We start from the raw sequence: 20,000 nt of genomic DNA, 5'->3' as shown, positions 1-20,000 counted from the left end.
TGTTATCCTCCTCTTCCCCATGCAGTCAGCCTTCCTATTGCCATCTGGCCTCTATATGCATATGCCTAGTCATCTAACCTCATGATATCACTTATGGTGTAGGTGCTGACCACATGAATGCTAAGCCTGTTCTATTTGTCCACTACTCTGTGAACCAGTTCTTACTAAGCTCTTTTCAAAACCTAAACTTATCTAGCATATATAGTTCTGTCTTGATTGTTCACTATGAGAGCATCACTTACCTCTGTCATTTATTTGATTAGTATCTTTCTTTTATATATTGATACATTTCTACAACATTGCCTTTCAGGACCAGGATCATTATGCAGTACTGGGACTCCGAAAGCACAGGTACAAGGCCTCTGATGATGACATCAAAAGAGCGTGTAAGTCCTGGTGGCATCTGGAGCTAGAGTGTATACTCGTAGTGTACTGAGTACCAAGTTTTAGTGCACCTGCTGTTTGAAGGTATTTTTATAGTGCCAGTTTTCAGTTGCAGTGTCAGCCCTTTTAGTCTTGGTATTTTTATTTTATTTGTATATTTTCAATAACTACATTTTATTTGTGCCTTGCTATGGATGTATGTGGTTGGCTTTGCTATACCAAAGTTCCTGGGGTGTAGTATGGTGATTTGAGACTATGACTATGGCCACACTGGCAATGGTTGTGAGCAAGCAGGTGAGTGTGATAAATGGTGAGAAAAGTGGGAGCATTGTACCAAATAAGTGTGGCCACACTGACAGTGAGTGGGCGTGGGCGAGCTGTGTCTTCCTGTGGCCCACAGCGAGGAGCATTGTCAGTTGACTTTTGTCAATCATCTGGCACAGGCAGTTTGTTGCCTGCTATTGACATTGCATGGCTAATTATTGAAGTTTTGCTCACACCAATCATTTGGGATACATTTGCTAAAGTAGAACCCAAAGGGAATGCCATCATGTTGTTTGTAGTAATTACTATTAATTATGAAACCATGTCCATAACTGTTAGCTTTAACAAGCTCTTGAATTGTAGCTAGGTGGTGCATACAGAAGAGCAGAGAGAATGTGTCTGAAGAATAGTTGGCGCCCCTATGGCTATGAGTGTGAATGATATTTGTAAGAGTGTGTGGTGGTTTGTCTGGGCCACCCCATGTGGGATTGGCAACCTGATATATAGATAGATAGATAGACATTATATTTTCTGATCATTGGTTTTATGCTAAGATATCTGTAAGTCTAATATAATAATTAGCATTCCCTTTGGTACGTGCTTAAAACAGGATGACCCAACACTTGGGTAAAGGAATGAGAGTGCAGCATTAGTGTGCACTTCCGTCCATTGTGTTACTCCTCACAGACCGCATGATGGTTCTGTGGCACCACCCAGACAAGCGGCGAGCAGCTGGGGAGGAGGTGAGGGATGACGATGACTACTTCACCTGCATCACCAAAGCCTATGAGATTCTCGGGGACCCCATCAAGCGACGCTCCTGGGACTCGGTGGACCCAGAGTTTGATGACGAGGTGCCGGCTGTCAGTGCACACAATAAGGCAAACTTCTTCCAGGTAAGCGCTGATCCCCACTAAGAAGAAAATTTATTCCACAAAGAATTCAAAGGTCTTTTAACTCCATGTCATACTGTAATGTCAAATATATGTGCACACAAGGCAAGCGCTAACTCCTATTAGGAAGAAAAATGACTCAACAAAGAATTGAAAGTTCAGTATTCATTGCTATTTGGTACATCTTTTCTTTACCACTAACCACTCTGGGACAATTCTTCACATTCTACAGCCATCTCCAAACATTATACTGGCTAGAAATTGCAAAAAATCTATTCCTTTTCACCGCTTTTTTCTTGCAGGTGGTTATAAAAGATTGTATACATTACTTGTAGTGGTTGTGGATGATTACATATCACTGAAGGGATTAACTCCATCTCATATTGTAATGTCAGGTCTATATATTAGATTATATAACTCTCTCTCTCTCTCTCTCTCTCTCTCTCTCTCTCTCTCTCTCTCTCTCTCTCTCTCTCTCTCTCCTCTCTCTCTCTCTCTCTCTCCTCTCACTCTCTCTCTCTCTCTCTCTCTCTCTCTCTCTCTCTTCTTCAGTCTCCACCACATCTTTGTAAGGCACAGTGTTGCATTGCAGATTTTCACGGGTGTTTGAGTGCAATGCTCGTTGGTCCACTCCACAAGCACGTTCCTGGCTTGGGCAAACCTGATGACACCAAACAAAAGGTCAGTCCAGATTAGGCAGATTAAGTAACTGGAGAGAGTGATTGGCCTGTACAGTCACATCAATCTCCCTTGTACTGTTTTAGAAGTGAGATTACTAGTAGCAGAAATGCAAGTAGATATTTGGTGACAGTTTACTTTTTATAGTTACCATCATCATATGCTATGTTGATGGAAAGATAGACCAGTAATTTTGAAAGTTTGTTTAAAATATCATACACTATAATTTTCCTCAGCATAGAGGGTCCAGTAACTTACACATAAAACATCATTTCAAGATTTCTTTATGAATAGTGTTTATTTTGTATTGTTAACCGACTTAATTTTCATCACTGTGCAGGTTGATCGCTTCTATGGATTCTGGTACGACTTTGATTCCTGGCGAGAGTTTTCATATCTGGATGAGGAGGAAAAGGAGAAGGGACAGGAGTGAGTCTTCACTATTTGTATGTCTGGTCTTTTTAGAGTTATGTGTATTCCACTCCAGCCTTGCTTTATCTTCCCAAAGGCAGCAAAAATGGTGAAATTTGTATCTTGAAACATTAACATTGAATAAAATTTTAATTGAATAAGGAAATAATGCCCAAACTTAAGCCTAGACTTGACATTGGAAAAAATAACAAGAAAATTTAATATGGCTAGACAGAATACCCAGACTTATGGCAAGGAAAACTGGCACCGACATTGTTCTGATTGCTTTAACTGGTCATTTTAGTTTCTTTGAATATTTTATAACAGTGCAATGTGACTGCAATGTTGTGGTCGCCTTCCCTTCTTTAAATCAGTCAATCTTGCCAGCCGGGAGGAGCGTCGATGGATAGAGAAGCAGAACAAGGTAGAGCGAGCGAGGCGTCGGAAGGAGGAGATGGGTCGATTGCGCAGGCTAGTTGACAATGCATATGCCTGTGACCCAAGGATAGCCAAGTATGTTTCGTTACTTATTACTGATTTCGTGTATTTTCGTTGTATCCCAATAAAAGTTGAAATTTTGTGCATTATCCCAAGAGATATTTATCACAAGGAGTACTTTTTTTCTGTTGTTACATAATACTTCAAATTTCATTTTGATGGAAAGGTTTATGATGATTTAGATTGCAAAGAAGCTGTTCTTGTTTTACTTCTGACTCCTTATGAGGGAAAAATTAATTCCTGCTTTTGCTGTCTACTTCTGTAGCTAAAGAATGGGTAAGTTTATAGAAAAAGAGGGAAAGAGATGAAGAATTATATATATATATATATATATATATATATATATATATATATATATATATATATATATATATATATATATATATATATATATATATATATATATATATAATTTTTTTTAAGATTTAAAGAAGAAGACAAGGAAAGAAGACTGGCTCAGAAAAAGGCTAAAGCAGAGGCAATCAGGCAAAAACAAGAAGAGGAGGAGAGGGTGAGTGCACATTGTGATCTCCAGTATTAGCACCAGGCCAATCTCTAACTACTCTCGGACACATATATGCATTGATTTCTACAACAGACCAAGGCTTCACATTTTTCTCATTGATTTGTATTTTTCATGTCTTATGCTCGGAAATGCCATATATTTTGAAATACCATGCTATGTTCTCTTTTTTTGAATGATATGTCTTGCTAATGTGTAAATTTGGTGTTTTCAGGTAAGGCAGGAAGCTGAGGAAGCAGAGAGAAAGAAAAGAGAAGCAGAGGAGGCAGAGCAAAGAGCAAAACAGGAGGTAGAAAAGAAGGAAAGAGAGGTGCTGAAGAAAGCATTCAAAAAAGAGAGGAAGGTGAGGAGGAGGGTAGAATATGCTTGACATGTAAGAACTTACCACACACTTGTCTTTGACGCTTAAACTGCTGTGATCGCTAACATAATCAAAAATTCTCTTGACAAATATATTGAATTTTCGTGGTGCACTTTCTTTCTAGTGTGTTCTAACTGACTGTCTTCAGCCTCTTTTTCATCACTGCAGTGTTGAATCTCTTGCTACCTCCTACTGCTATTTTCATGCCAACTGCTCTTCTGATCTTGCTAACTGCATGCCTCACTGCACAAGTCTTTCTTCTTTCTTTCATCTCTATTCTGTCTACCTCTTTAATGCAAGAATTAACCATTATTCTCAATCATTCATCCCTATCTCTGGTAAACTCTGGAACTCCCTGTCTGCTTCTGTATTTCCACCTTCCTATGACTTGAACTCTTTCAAGAGCGAGGTTTCAAGGCACTTACCCTGTTTGTTTGACTAACACTTGACTGTTCAGGAGCCAGCACCTCAGTGGGCCTCTTTCTTCTTTTTTTTTTTTCAGTCTTTGTTGTCCTTGGCCAGTGATCCTCCAATATATATATAAAAAAAATAATAATAATAATAATGATGATGATGATAATAATAATAATAATAATAATAATAATAATAATAATAATAATAATAATAATGATCCCTGGCTATGGCAAGCAAGCCCACTACATTATATCCTTTCCTCCTCCTGTTCCTTTCCTCTCCCCTTTCACTTTCATCTCGTCGCAGTCCTCCCTTCCTGTCACCTGCCCCTATAGTTCTCATGACTCATGCCTGGAGCCATCATTCTACCTGGCAAGTCTTTTTTTTTTTTTTTTTTTTTTTTTTTTTATCATTCATTTTAAGGCTACAAAATTTGCTAAAAAAAAAGAAAAACTAAAAAATGAAACTCTACCCACTTTCATCTTCTGTAACATTTCACATTAAAATATTCTCATTCATTATATACTTTCAGATTTATATTTTTTTCCTTTTTCTTTGATGTCATTTTTTAAATGATTTTGATACAGTTCCTGTTCATAAGGGGCTGAGAGGACTGCATTTGTATTAGAAAGATGGAAAGAGCATTAAATTTAGTGTTCAAATGTGTAAATTAATTTGGAAACTAAAAAAATATATATACAAATTATGATTGCGTGTATTTTGTTCACGTAAATAATTTTAAAAAGCAACGTGAAATAGAATAAAGCACACATTCTTTGTCATTGCATAGATGTGATGGTGACAGTGATAAAGAACATCTCTGTATCTGTCTATCTTTATTTGACACCTCTTGATAAATACTCCATGAGGACATAACTGCAACAGATTTCTCTATTTAGTCCTGCCCTTGTATTCCCTTCCTCTTTGCTCTGAACTTCACATACTCTCTCTTCACCCTTTCCTCACATATTTCAGTAACATTTTTTATGCAAGATCTTTGGTCAAGGGCAATAAAAAGGGGGGAAAGAAAGTCCACTGAGATGCTAGTCCCAAAAGAAAGATCATAAGGATTATCCAGAATTGTTGGATAAGTGTTTTGAAAAGTTGGAACCAGCCATTTTAAAGAGTTCAAGTTATAGGAAGGAGGATCTTCTGGAGCAGGCAGGGAGTTCCAGAGTTTACTAGAAAAAAAATAGCAGTAAAAAGATAGCAAGATATGCAACATTGCAGCAATAACAGAGAGGCTGAAAATCATTAGTATAGTATCCTCTATTCCCAGATGCTGCGGACTCTCTGTAAGGACAACAGTTACTTTGCATCAGAGGAGGGGGAGCGAGTGCAGACCATGACAGATGTGGAGCTGCTGTGTGAGGCACTGGAGCTGACCCGCCTGGAGGAACTCAACAAGGAACTAGCACAAGTGGCCCAGGACAAGATGCAAGGGTGGAGGTACTCATGATGGAGGTGAGGGAGGATCAACAGTAGTAGTAGTAGTTAATTGACAAAGGTGAGTGAGAGAGATCAACAGTAGTAGTAATAGCAGTAGTAATTTTTTGACACAGGAGGTGAGTGTGGAGGGCCAACAGTAGTAGTAGTAGTAGTAGTAGCAGTAATTGTTGCTTATATATAAAAAAAAAAAAAAGCATAAGTTTTGTCATTCTTAAATAAAAAAATTTCCTAAGCCTTGAACCCAAAAGCTGCTCCAACAGACATATGGGTATCTGCATCACTTTTGAAATTAACTATGTTAGGTCTATTTAAGTCATGTTACATTACCTTATCTGATTAGCTAAATCCAAAGTAGCATAAAGCAAGCTAATCTAAATTAGAACAATCCACCCCAAATGATCTGGATATTCTGTATGACCTGTTTTCCCTAGGATAGTCAAACCTTTCAGACTATTTCTCCACTGATAGTTATGATTAGTACAAGGAGTCCTTGGTGTATGACAGTCTTGACTTTTGTCCTTCATATGTTTCTTTTACAGGCACAATAGTTATGTGTTTATGTCCTAGACTATGACTTTACATAGTATTAGTATTAGTGATTGACATACTGCAGGTAGCTTACTTATGCTGGTTCTGACCTATGCAGAAAATCAGTTTATAACATGGCATAGGAACAGAACTCTGTCATAACTTGAGGACCCCCTGTAACACTTCTTTGCCTCCTCTCTCTGTTGTAGGTGAGTGAGGTGCGCAACAGGATCAAAAAGGAGAGGGAGGAGGTGGCAGCAGCGGCAGCAAGGAGAGGGGGTGGAGGAGGAGGGGAAGCTTCATCACTCAAAGTCTGGAATCAAGATGACCTCCAGCTGCTCATCAAAGCCGTCAACCTCTTCCCTGCCGGCACAACAAAGAGGTGAGCTGGTTCATGTGTGTGTGTGTGTGTGTGTGTGTGTGTGTGTAAATTGCTTCTGTTTATATATTTTTTGATATCTTATTATTATTGGTGGTCCACAAGGCTGTCCCTTTCCACTGGGGCTGACAGGGCTAAGAGTGTGAATGACGTGTCATTCACCTACATTCGTCTGCTGGTCACCAAACCAGCTGTTCCCCATATGGAAAGAGGTCAGAGCTTGTAGTGATTGATCTTTGGGTAGGATTGAGACCATTCACACACCGCACACTGGGACAGTGAGGCCATAACCCTTCAGGTTACATCCTGTACTTACTTGCTGCTAGGTGAACAGGGGCTACACATGAAGAGATTCTCCCAGGACTTGAACCCATGCCTTCTCGGTTGTGAGCCGAGCATGCTGACACTAAGTGGTGTGCATGTGTGTGTGTGTGTGTGTGTGTGTGTGTCTGTGTGTGTGTGTGTGTGTGTGGTGCCTTGTCTGGGCCAGCTGATGTGAGATTGCTGGCCTAGTATATAAATAGATGGGTTTTTTAAGCTTTAATATTTTATTTGATTGATATATTGCCTTATTCTTGTGTTTCCATGTGTGTTTTAAAATGACTAATATCAAGGTTGTTATCTGATCCCTACTACTGTTCTCTACATACACACCATTTAGGTCTTCACGTGGTATGGGGAATATAACAAAGGTGACATTTATAAAATTCTCAGGATCATAATTAGGATAGAACAAGACACAATGGGTTCAAGCTTGAAAATAGTTAGAGAGGAAGAAATTGGTCCTCAGATGGAGTAGTAGATGAATGGAATGGACTCAGTAATCAGGTTGTTAGTGCTGAGTCATTGGGGAGCATTAAAGGATTAGACAAATTTATGGATGGGAATGATAGGTGGATATAGGTAGATATGTTTCATACAAGGATGGCTTCTTGCAGCTCCCTTAATGTTAGGTTATGTTTTTATGCATTGCTGTACTTAGAGGAACTCTTTGAACCCTCCATGCTGCAGGTGGGAGGTTGTGGCAGAGTATATCAACCAACACAGCCACCAGCATCACCAGGCTGGCCAAGGAGGTGCTCAATAAGGCCAAGGAGCTGCAACACTCAGACAAGCACATGAGGGAGGCAGCCAACAAGAATGCCTACCACAGCATGGAGAAGGCACAGGCTCGGCAGGTGATCAGCGACGCCACAGCCTCCCAGAGATATGACAGTGAGTTCTTGCTGTTATGCTGACATTCAGATAATTCTTTTGCATCTTTGTGTAGTTTTATATCATGTTGATGCTTGGGTAATTTCTCATTTCTCTTTTTATACTAATTAATTATTACCATGAGTCTTCTCTGTATGAACTCAAGAGCTTTCTCCCTTCTCTGTGTAACTGCTGTGAATTGTCTTTTAGCTCTATGCAATATCACCAGTTGAGCTGTGAATCAATTCCAAGATATTTTAAGAAAAAACATGTTTTTAGGCTGATGTTAGATCTTTCCTTTGTGCAGCACCACAGGAGATGCTGGGGATGAACACTGCTGCTTGGGGAGCTGAGGAACAGAGGTTGCTGGAGCAAGCCCTCAAGACCTATCCAGTCTCTACTCCTGACCGCTGGGACCGCATTGCCAAGTGTGTCCCCAACCGAACCAAGAAAGACTGCATGAGGCGCTATAAGGTCTGTATATGTGTGTGTGTGTGTGTGTGTTTGTGTGTCTGGTGATGTGTTGCTTGCTATTCCCTGTATGTGAGATTGTGGAGAAAACAAATCAGGTTTATCTTGTTTATGGAGTGACTCTCTCTCTCTCTCTCTCTCTCTCTCTCTCTCTCTCTCTCTCTCTCTCTCTCTCTCTCTCTCTCTCTCTCTCTCTCTCTCTCTCTCTCTCTCTCTCTCTCTCTCTCTCTCTCTCTCTCTCTCTCTCTCTCTCTCATGCATTTATCTTTTGATCTGCTTTTATCTTTGTGGTCCCTCCATAAATGCATGGAGATGTAAGTGCTATGTGTGTGTGTGTGTGTGTGTGTGTGTGTGTGTAGTAGTGAAGGTTTTATATATGTGTGTGTGTGTGTATGTATGTAGTGAAGGTTTTATATAGTGCACAGTAGACACTGATGTTATTGTAACTTTTAAGTCTTATTCTCACATGATGGCATTTCAGGAGCTTGTTGAGATGGTGAAGGCAAAGAAGGCGGCTCAGGCTGCTGCAGTGGGAAAAAAGTGAGGAGCCAAACCTTGCTGTCTTCTTTCCTTTGTGAGTTCAGATGTAGCAAATTCTTGTAGCTGTTGTGTGAAGCAATATTGCTATCTGAAAATCTATCTCTTGTTCTATTTCTAAGCATTATGTCTCAGCAGTGCCAGTTTTGGACTACCTGAATTGGAGGGGCAGCTACATATATTGATGGGGACACAAAAGTGTAGCTAGGGATCTGTTTCTTTCCCCTCCACTTCTCCCTTTCTCTCCTTTATAACCTCATCCCCCAACTCTTCCATCTCTTCCATCACACTTCACTTCCACTGCTTCCAATAAGTTGTCATGCAAAAAGCAAAATTAACACTTGGAAAAGTATTTTTAAGTGCTATGGGAAAACTGCTAATATTGAAAATTAATGTTGATAAGTGCAGAATTCTATACATTGCAGAAAGCAGATGCAAAACAGCATGTGCTTTTCCTTATCATCATAGTGTAGCTCTGGAGGACAGAAGGGCAATCTCCATTAATATGGCAGTAGCCACAAGGAAGCCACTTCCTGAAAAATGAATGGATCTGTGGCAGTTGTATAAAAAATTACAAGACGTGTGAAAAAGTGTGCGGTGATTGTGACTATAATAAGAAGTAATATGCAATGATGACCATGTGATTGCATACAAATGTGTACCTTCTTAATTTTCTAAAGGAAAACTACAGTCTTAAGTTTGATTTTAAAGTAACACTAAATTTACAAGGTGGGTAAGAGTAAAGATGCCACATGAAGAGCTGCAGGTAAATGCTGTGATTAGTGTAGATCCTAATGAAGAGTTACCATAGAAAATACACAAACATCATTGAGACAATAGTTGTGACTTAACATGCTTATACACATTCACAGGTCCTTGATACACATGATTCAAGCCTGACACTTGAGGAATATTACTTTGTAAGTAATGGAGGTGCAGCTCAGAGGTGTTTCAGAATATAGCTCTCAGTGGCTGATGCATGGAATAAGTTCATGATGTGCGATTCAGTACCTCAAATAAGTGACTCAGTCTGTGATATAAGTAATAATGCAAGCTGTTGAATCATGGATGTGCGCCTCAGAATGTGTGACCTCGTAGCTTTGCCCGGACCAGCATAGTCAACCCTAACCTAGGCCAACACAGCCAGTAATAGCTTTGTGAAACACCAAAATATAGATAATCATTATTATCATCTGCAGCCACCATGCTCACCCACCACCTACACAAAATTTAATGTCTTCCACTGGTATATATATATAATATATATATATATATATATATATATATATATATATATATATATATATATATATATATATATATATATATATATATATATATATATATATATATATATATATATATATATGTGTGTGTGTGTGTGTGTGTGTGTGTGTGTGTGTGTGTGTGTGTGTGTGTGTGTGTGTGTGCTATAATTTTTGTTCATTGTTCGCATCTCGCTATGCACTCTACCTTCCATCATATCTTCAGTTTTAAGCCTTTCGTAACGACATCATAAATTTGTGGATTGACTTTTATTTATTTATTTATTTATTTATTTTGTAGATCAAACCTGCTGTTTGGGTGTTCCTTTTTCACGTGATCGCATATCAGGGTCTTCTTTGAAGTATAAAGCACCACGTTATCTGCGACCTTTGATTTGTGACAGATATCATATGGTCATTATTAATAAAAGGAAGCAGATGGTAATAGTGAACTGCATTACATAACCACGCATCTGTCGCTTTGATAAACCAAAATGCAGTATTTCTGCTACTACTACTACTACTACTACTACTACTTCTAGTAGTAATAGTAGTAGTACTAGTGGTAATAGCTGTAGTAGTACAAATACTATTTCGTATGACACAGAGACATGAGAAATAATAATAATAATAATAATAATAATAATAATAATAATAATAATAATAATAATAATAACAGTAAAATTATACGAACTTAACACTGTTAGGCTCGTAGTGCGGAAGGTTGGCGGGCAGTAGCGGCCAATCAGACAGACGGACGTGTAGGGGAACTAAAACTACAGATAGCGACCTGATATCTACCCCGCCAGCCTTCATGATTGCGCTGAGGTACCCCGCCACCCAGATAAACCTCATTTGGCCCCAAGCCCACTGCACACACACGGTAATTCTTGTAGTGGTGTAATTGTAATGGGCGATTGTTGTTTATTTACTAAGTCGGTGGTAGTGTGTAGGATTGAGATCGTGGTGTGATGGTGGGTTATAGTGGGGGTGGTGTGGGTTATTGACACTATAACGCAACACTGCACACACAAACAGACGGTAAATTTTCTAATGATGTAGTAGTAATGGACTGGTGTGGGTTATGCATATTGAGAAATGGGTGGTGGTTGGTAGGATTGAGGTCATTACTATCGGAATGGGGCTGGTGGTTGTGGAGAGTACTGTGGGATACGTACACTTTATATTAAGCAACACAACACACGTTACCTCATTTCCACACACAACTCGCCCCCGTGGACAGTTATGGTTTGTCATTTGCCAGTCATCCTCTATTTATACTTGTACACGTCAAGACGAGCCCTGCGGCAGACAAAACAGACTTAGTACTGAGTGATGACAAGCTCTCAGGTGCTGGTTTGTTTATCTCCCTCAGTGCGGTGATGTGACTGATTTTGTGGCGTCAGCTGATAGTCTGAGGTGGCAAGGTGGCATCTGTCAACAGCAGTCGGGTGTCTCCTGCAACAGTGAAAGCATTTGTAAACAAAGTCAAGTGCCACGTGAGAGCCTTGACTTTCTTGTCTGTATAGCTGTGTAAATAGAGTGAAGCGGTTCTTGGCTTGTGTTGTCTTTAGTATAGAAATGCTTACTTAAACTTTTAGAGAGGATGGCTTGCTGCTGTTGACAGTTGCCACTTCACAGACTGAGAATGATGCCTTCATACTGTAAAAATCTTAAACATTGCAACAACACAATAGGTATAGAAATTAATTGCAGTACTGTATAGTAGGTTAAAAATTGCACATGTATGGGAATGAGCATGTGGCAATGGAAGTTGTGGCTGTCTTGAGCTGTTTTATCCAGTACACTCATCATAGGGCCTGGGTGAGCCACAGGTTGTGATGTATGGCAATACACTTCTCATCAGTGATCAAGCTTTTGGAATCACCTTATAGAAGTATTACAGCATCCTTCTCATTATTATGAGATTTTCATCTTTCTGCTTTGAAACCAGCTTGCAGTGACCTGACATTTCTGGTCAGTCAATCTTTGCTTTAGCAAGAGTGACTACAATGTTTCATTGAGTGAAGAGTCACGTACCGTGACCTTTGAGCTGCTGTAGGTTCAACTCGCTAGTATTGGTTAGAGGCAGTTATGATGTAGGGGCATAAATGTAATGCTTGTGCAGTGCCTCCTTTTGTAACGTGTCATGCCATTCTTGATGTGATCAGTGCAGGATGATAAGACCCGGGTCACATTGACTCCATGTATTAATTGAATCGATCAGATCCTGAGAACGTGAGAGAATGTGAACCAATTCTCATGAGGGTAGAAAGTAAACTGGTAATGTACAGCTCAGCCTTACAGAAACAACATTGCAGATTTATGTCAGTGCACAGATTTACTTATCCTTTAACTGACCATGCAGATGAATTTGTCTGCCCATGAAGCTTATTAAGTAGGAAAAATCTACAGTTTTTGCCATGTCTACTTGGATGAATTTGTTGCCTATCATTCTCTCTCTCTCTCTCTCTCTCTCTCTCTCTCTCTCTCTCTCTCTCTCTCTCTCTCTCTCTCTCTCTCTCTCTCTCTCTCTCTCTCTCTCTCTCTCTCTCTCTCTCTCTCTCTCTCTCTCTCTCTCTCTCTCTCTCTCTCTCTCTCTCGTTTTAGGTATTGGGACCATAGCGTCTGTCAGGAGCCAATATATTTTTTGGGATTCTTTTTAATAAGCATTCTTTTCCTCTTTAAAGAACATCTTACAGTTTCATTATCAGATTACTGAGTATAGTGTTTATCACTGAGCTCATGAAATATCTTATCAACTATTTTGCCTGTGATAAGGATTAAGATGATGTGACACTGCTCTACTTGAGATGATATCCTCTCTGTGATATCTATGATGACTCCAACATACATCTTTGATTTTTTTATATTTTTTATGTGATGAGACTGGTTTTGCTGCATCACCATTGATGCATCTGATAGTTTAAGTGTATCTGCAGATCTTGACAGTTGCTTTTGTGGGATTCTAAGAACTGACTTGCTTGAACAAAAAACTGCCTTGATGCTGGTGACTTATTTGATGATGTGTTGAGCTTTATTTATCACAAGGTACTTGAGGCATTCTCAGTCTGGATATCTGCAGTTTAACGTACATGAGAAATTTACAGCATACATACTTCATTGTTAACTGAATAGTATTGTCTTGTGATCTGGTGCCTGTGTATTTGTTTTTCATATGCTTCCTGTGGGAGTTGTTTCAACACCTCAATAGATTGCTTGCACAAGTTAGTACTTAGACAGGAGGATTGACAGCACACCCATGCTTATGTTCCCTTTTCATGTGTTGCCCTTTAGGTAGTGAGGAGAGACAGGTACCAGCAGGAGCAGTAGTGGTAACAACAGCAGGATGGGGAGCTTCAGCAAGATCCTGCCATACTCCTGCTATGAGCTCGGCCACTGCTGGAAACACTCGTGCTCCTCAGCCTCCTTTGAAATCTGTATCATTGGGTTCATTGAAAGCATCAAAATCTATGGTGTGGTGTACTTGGTATGTGACCTTTTTTTTTTTTTTTTTTTTTTTTTTATGTTAGAGGGATACTATCCTCATTGTGTCTAGTAAACTGTTCTGGCAACTGCACTGGCTTCCTAAGCTTGATGGAAGTTTAGAATATAATTTAAAAAGGTAACACTTGGCAGTAAAGGGGTGATTGCGATAAAATATTGCATTGCATCTACTGTAATTTTATTTTGGCTCATTAGAATTATCTACAGTTACTGAAAATGTGTGTGATGGTGTCATTAGGTGACAAAATGTTAAAGATTACTGTTACTATATTGGTAAAAAGAGGTGAAAATGGATTATAGCTATGCATAGAACTTTTCATATCAATTACCTTATGCCATGATAGATCTGGTGTAAGTAGAGTGTGAGGTGAAGGGGAATATGATTTTGCTTTCTGGCTTCAAAAGTGGAAGGAAGACTTTGATCAGGAGTTAATAATTTTACTTGCTTGCTTTCTTTATTTCTCCTTTTCTTTCCTTTTTCTTTTGAATTGGGAATGACACTTTGTATTTTGAGGTTTATCTTTGTAATATTAATGACTTGCATTTGTTTGCATGCAGCTAACCAGTCTTGTGAATGCTCGGAAAATAAGTATGAAGTATGGAAAAAAGCTCTTGAAGAACTACTTAACAACATCAGTTTGTTTCCTGACAGTCAATGCTTTTGGGTACATTGGCTCCTACTGTGTTGTCAGGTGAGCATGCCAGATGTGGCCTTTCCCATGCACATGTTGGGGCAGTTTGGAAGTAGTAAGTGTAATATACATGCTATTATACTGAGTGTGTCATGCTTGCTTTTACTCTGGGAAATTTATATGAAACCATGGAGTTGCATAACATAGTAATCTTTTTCTGTTTATCTACTTATTTGTTTATTTATTTTTTATGTTTTTGTGCATGGATAGTCAATTAATTAAGATATAGTATAGTTTATGTGAATGAATACACATTTAAGTAGTCAGTGGTCATAGTGTGTTGTGATCAGCTCCCACAATTCTTGTTACTACACAAACCAAGTATAGTGCATGAGTTCTTGTTGATTAGTTTGGAGAGAGGAGGTGACCATAGGATATTGATGAAGGACAGCCATTGAAGCACTTCATCATTAGCATATAAAATGACAAAAAAATTAGTATTTTCCAGTTGGAACAAGATAAAATACTGTAAAATTAGTATTTTCCTGTTGGAACAAGATAAAATACTGTAAAATAGAAAATACTGTATTTGACAGTTTATAAGACATATGGGGTTATAAGATGCATCTCAGTTTGGGCAGGCATTGAAAAAAAAAAAAAGATAAATAAATGGGTTTAAGCTCTGTATATGAAGTGAAGGATTTAACCTGACATTTGATGCCCTCTCATATGTATTCAGATCCTTATTAGATTCCAATATTTTTCCTTGGGAAATTTTATAATTTTGTAACTTATACGCCATTGTGTACACGTTGTTTCTGTGACCCCATTATGTTGGGGAAATGAAATCTGGAAATTTTAAACACTATTGCATAAACTGTATTGCATGATTATTGTGCAGACCATCACCATGAGTCACCCTACTTTGTGACTCTCTTTTCACTTATAAAATCTTTTGTTATGTTAGGTTTTCTGAAAAAAATATAGTTTCTCATTAGCTTCAAGTTTTGTTGAACACACATGCGAGATAAAAATGTTAAAAGATAGGCATAATTTCTGTTGTATGAAGGTGTATCTTACCTAAGGAACGCAGTGAACCTTGCATGTGTTGCCAGGTTTGATGTTTAACTAATGGTGAATTTGTTTTGGTACAAACAACGTAAGCATAGTCACTTAATTTCTTTCTGACTGGTGTTATTTTATGTGAATTACCATTAAGTATGATCTGTTATACATTGTTACCTTACAAAAAAAAGAGTTGTTTTTGAGATTTAGAAATGATCATCACTTTGTTTACATGTGTGAAGATGTTTGTGGTTTGATTTAAGGGCCACTGTTGCCATAGACTTACTACTAGCCACTGCCCCAGAGCTGAACCTTGGCCTTATAAGACGCTGGCTAATTTTCTGAGACTTTTTTAAGGTGTGTCTTATAAGCTATCAAATACGGTAGCTGAAATTGAGTCACCTCTATGAAATGTCAAATTGTTTAATTGTTAATGATATGTTTGTTGTTTACTCCCACAGACACATTCTGCAGCACTTCAACTTTTTCACAGTCTCCTTTGTGCCAGGGTTCATTGGCAGCCTCATGGCCATCCTAGTGGAACGGCCAGCACGACGAACACTCCTGGGCATCTATGTTACCAATGTGGTGAGTGCCAACGCTGCTTCTTCCCACCCTAATTTCTATTTGGGATTGCTCTTTACAAAAGTCTTCTTCAGATGTTTCTGCTTTGAGGCATTCTTTCATCTAATCCTTTGTCTCTTGTGTCTTCATTGACATGGTCCTTCCATCTGATCCTATGTAGGTCTTCCTCTTCTTCGTGCTCCTCTTTCCACAGCTCAAGGTTCACCCCGGGGAGGTCGCGACATGACAATCGGGGGTTCCTGGGGGTGAGGAAGGGATGAGGGGATAGCATTTTGTCTGTGTCTGTATGTGTGTGTGTGTGTGTGTGTGTGTGTGTGTGTGTGTGTGTGTGTGTGTGTGTGTGTGTGTGTGTGTGTGTGTGTGTGTGTGCAGGAGCAGTACTTACAGGAAGGGGTCTGGAAGGTCAAAGACAGACCGCTGTTCACTTTCCACATTGTCACAGTTGTCACACAGAAGCTTGGCCAGTGTCACCTGTAGAGAAGAGACACACTTGAGCTCATTTGTTTGCTGCTAAAACACTTAATTTGTTAAGTAAGATCAAGATAAGTTAGCTAATTTGATTAGTAAGGTTAGACATAACTAGATTTAGGACAGATTAGGTAATTAAGTTAAGTTTTGAGTAGATTTGGCAAGGTTACTTAGATTTTAAGTTGATTTGATAAGTAAGGTGATTTACTTTTACTAATGCTACTATTATTTCTACTACTATTATTCCTTTCTATCCTATGGCTGACTGGGATAAGAATGTGTGTGTGTCTGTGTGTGTGTGTGTGTGTGTGTGTGTGTGTGTGTGTGTGTGTGTGTGTGTGTGTGTGTGTGGCTTGTGTGGGATTGCCAGCCTGGTATATAAAGAGAAATGAACTATTGCTATTACTACTACTGCTGCTCACCACCCACAGACAGAGATACTACTGCTACTATTATTACTATTACTACCACCACTACTTAACACCAACAGAGATACTATTACTACTACTGCTACCACCATCACCACTCATTACTCACAGATGGATAGACTACTGCTACTGTTACTACCACCACCACCACCAAGGAAGACCCACCTTTCTTATTTCAGTGAGCTGAGGGTCGGTGAAGCGCACAAGTGGGTCAGCATTCTCATACCAGAACCGGTCACAGCAGCGGAGGTTCCTGAACTGAATGCCAAGGATGCAGCCGAACGTGGGACCGACCAGTCCACCGTGCAGCGGCGTCTCAATCAATCCACCAGTGAACAGATCTATGTCATCCACGTGTGCGTACGTCTGTTTCATTCGCTCGATCACCGGCCTCGCTATCTCCCTGTGCAGGTCATCAAACGACCTCGCCCTGGTCAGGTTACAGAGGGCCCTGTACTCATTGTAAGGCTGCAGTCCATGGTCTCTGCCTCGCTGGATGTTGAGGGCAGCCAGGTCCAGGCCAGAGAATGGCTGCCGCTTGTCTTCAAAGAGATGGTTGGTCACCTCATCTGTCAAGAACTGGTCCAGTGTCTCCATGGACACAGTAGTCAGGCCGTGGATGATCTCATCAAACATCCCAGGCTGGTAGAGTAGGTCTGGGTTGAAGAAGTGTTCGCTCAGCTTGACAGGAGGGTTGCACTTGGCAAATATTCCGTCCATGCGCTCCAGGGAAGGCTTGAGTAGAGAGTGGCCAAAGCGGAAGGCTATGCCAAATTCATTGAGCACTGTTGGGTTGCAGTATGCATCGTAATCTGAGAGAGAGAGAGAGAGAGAGAGAGAGAGAGAGATAGTCATTAGGAGTGCAGTGTGTTAGAGGGAAATGTTGCACACACACACACACACACACACACACACACACACACACACACACACACACACACACACACACACACACACACACACACACACACACCTAGAGTCAGCTGGCCTGGCATGGAGCGGGTCAGGGGGATGCAGAATGGCTGGCCAGATGATATATTGACAGGAGGGAAAAATGGATCGTTCTGAGGAATGGCTATGGGGAAACACTCAGGGTGGACTGTCTGGGGAGAGTCACATCTGCGGCAATCCAGAATCGAGTCTTGGAAACCTGGAAGAGAGAGAAGTGAATGTGTTTAGTGGGTGAGGTGAAGAGATGCTGGGCCAGGAGTCAGTGTATTTACAGACATGAAGTAAAGAGAGAATAAGTACTTTTTTTTTTTATCAACACATACACAGTTAAGTTAATATTAGAAAACATATACCTGTTAACACTAGAATGAGAAAGAGAAACAGGAGATTTGATAACTAATGGAAAAAAACAGATAATAATAAACAACAAAGATAGATTAGGTTAGGAACAGACTAAGAAAATATATAGTTTTAGTGACAAGTATGCAGAAATTAAAGAAAACTAGACATATAAAGATCAGGAGACAACAAATCAATAGTTTATCAGACCTTGGAAGCTACAACTATGTAAACACACACACACACACACACACACACACACACACACACACACACACACACACACACACACACACACACACACACACACACACACCTACCTTTGTTGATGGGGGTGAAAATAATATCATGGTCAATAAACTGGCCCCACTGCATGACCATTAGGGTATAGCGGACATGCGGTGCAGACACGTCGTTGTGCATGTTGGTGGAAATGAGCCGAGGGGAAGGGAGAGGCTTGCCGGTGACTGAAGTGACGCGAGGTTTAGACAGACCTGGGGATGACAAGAGAAGGTTTAGGGGTATTTGAGTGTATTGTAAAGAAATTCATTTGTTTATCTATCTGTCAGGCTGGCAGTCCCACAGAAGGCAAGGTTTGGGGGTACTTGATTGTACTGTAAGGAAATTGGTTTGTTAATCTATCTATCTGTCAGGTTAGCAGTCCTATAGAAGATAAAGTATGGGGGTACTTCAGTGAGAATTAAGTTTATATATCTATCTGTGACACTGGCAGTCCTATACAAAGCACAGACAAGGCACCACACACTCACACACACAATAATAACAGTAATATATCTATCTGTCTGTCTGTCTATCTACATACAAGGCTAGCAATCCCACAGAAGCCAGCCCAGACAAGGCACCACACACTCACACACACAATAATAATAGTAATATATCTATCTGTCTGTCTCTCTGTCTACATACAAGGCTAGCATTCCCACACAGGCCAGCACAGACAAGGCACCACAGACTCATTTACAAACATATTTATTTATTCTCTTTCCTAACTTTATCAAGCTTCAGTTCTTTATTTCTTGTCCTGTCCTGATTACTGATCCTGAGAATTTTGCTTATGTCATCCTTGTCATGCTCTCTATATCACTTTGGGACCTCTAGCTGACTGAAATGACTTCTCTCTGATTCTTAACTTTATAAAGCCTGAACACATTATTTATGTTCTATCCCTAACACTAATACAGACACATAGACATCTATCTGATCTACTCTTGACTTTATCCCTTACTTCATCAAACTTAAACACTTAATTTCTTGACCTATCCCAAATACCAACACACACACATGCACACACACATATATATACACACATACACAGACATACAGACAGACAGACACTCACCGTTTTCATAAGAAGGACGTAGGAGTCGACTTTTTGCCCTGAACGACTTGCCGAAGGACGGGAAGTTAAGATTATTGCACCACCCTGTAGCTGTGCGGAAACGCAAAGTGTGGTCGCAGGGCAGTGTCTGGTCGTCACGCTCAAACACGCTAGGAATTTCCGTGATATCGCTGACGTCAGTGTTAGGCAGAACCTCCATCAAATCCAGTACGTTGTTTGGGGAACCTGACTCGATGTCTTTGAGCTGGCCGTCTGCTGCCCGAGTCTTGCGTGACCTGGCTCTGGTGGTGGAGAGACTGTCAGTGGTGAGGCGTGGTAGACAAAACTGTGGTGTTTTTATCATTTTCTCTGTTGTTTTATTGTTTGCTTGGCTTTCTGTTGTTAATTATGGGAAATTTCTGCTGTTTTTGTGTCAT

At 39.9% G+C, this 20,000-nt stretch overlaps 1 protein-coding gene and 1 pseudogene across 1 annotated transcript in view; one reads left to right on the top strand and one right to left on the bottom strand.

Moving 5' to 3' along the window:
• Positions 1-1,404: 1,404 nt before the first annotated feature.
• LOC135115099 (dnaJ homolog subfamily C member 2-like) overlaps positions 1,405-20,000 on the top strand; it is an 18,634-nt pseudogene continuing 38 nt past the window's right edge.
• LOC135115077 (peroxidasin-like) overlaps positions 13,918-20,000 on the bottom strand; it is an 8,103-nt gene continuing 2,020 nt past the window's right edge. Inside the window, exons 4-9 of the mRNA XM_064031569.1 lie at positions 19,585-19,865; positions 18,545-18,718; positions 17,908-18,084; positions 17,100-17,746; positions 16,424-16,509; positions 13,918-16,277 (exon numbers count right to left, since the gene is read on the bottom strand). Coding sequence (XP_063887639.1) covers positions 16,109-16,277; positions 16,424-16,509; positions 17,100-17,746; positions 17,908-18,084; positions 18,545-18,718; positions 19,585-19,865 — 1,534 coding nt within the window. The 3' untranslated portion in view covers positions 13,918-16,108. The remainder of the gene's footprint in view (positions 16,278-16,423; positions 16,510-17,099; positions 17,747-17,907; positions 18,085-18,544; positions 18,719-19,584; positions 19,866-20,000) is intronic.

This window comes from Scylla paramamosain, chromosome 28, assembly GCF_035594125.1.
Source record: "Scylla paramamosain isolate STU-SP2022 chromosome 28, ASM3559412v1, whole genome shotgun sequence".
NCBI classification, from domain to species: Eukaryota; Metazoa; Arthropoda; class Malacostraca; order Decapoda; family Portunidae; genus Scylla; species Scylla paramamosain.
The sequence above is the reverse complement of the archived record's forward strand: the minus strand, read 5'-3'. Positions and strand labels throughout refer to the sequence as shown.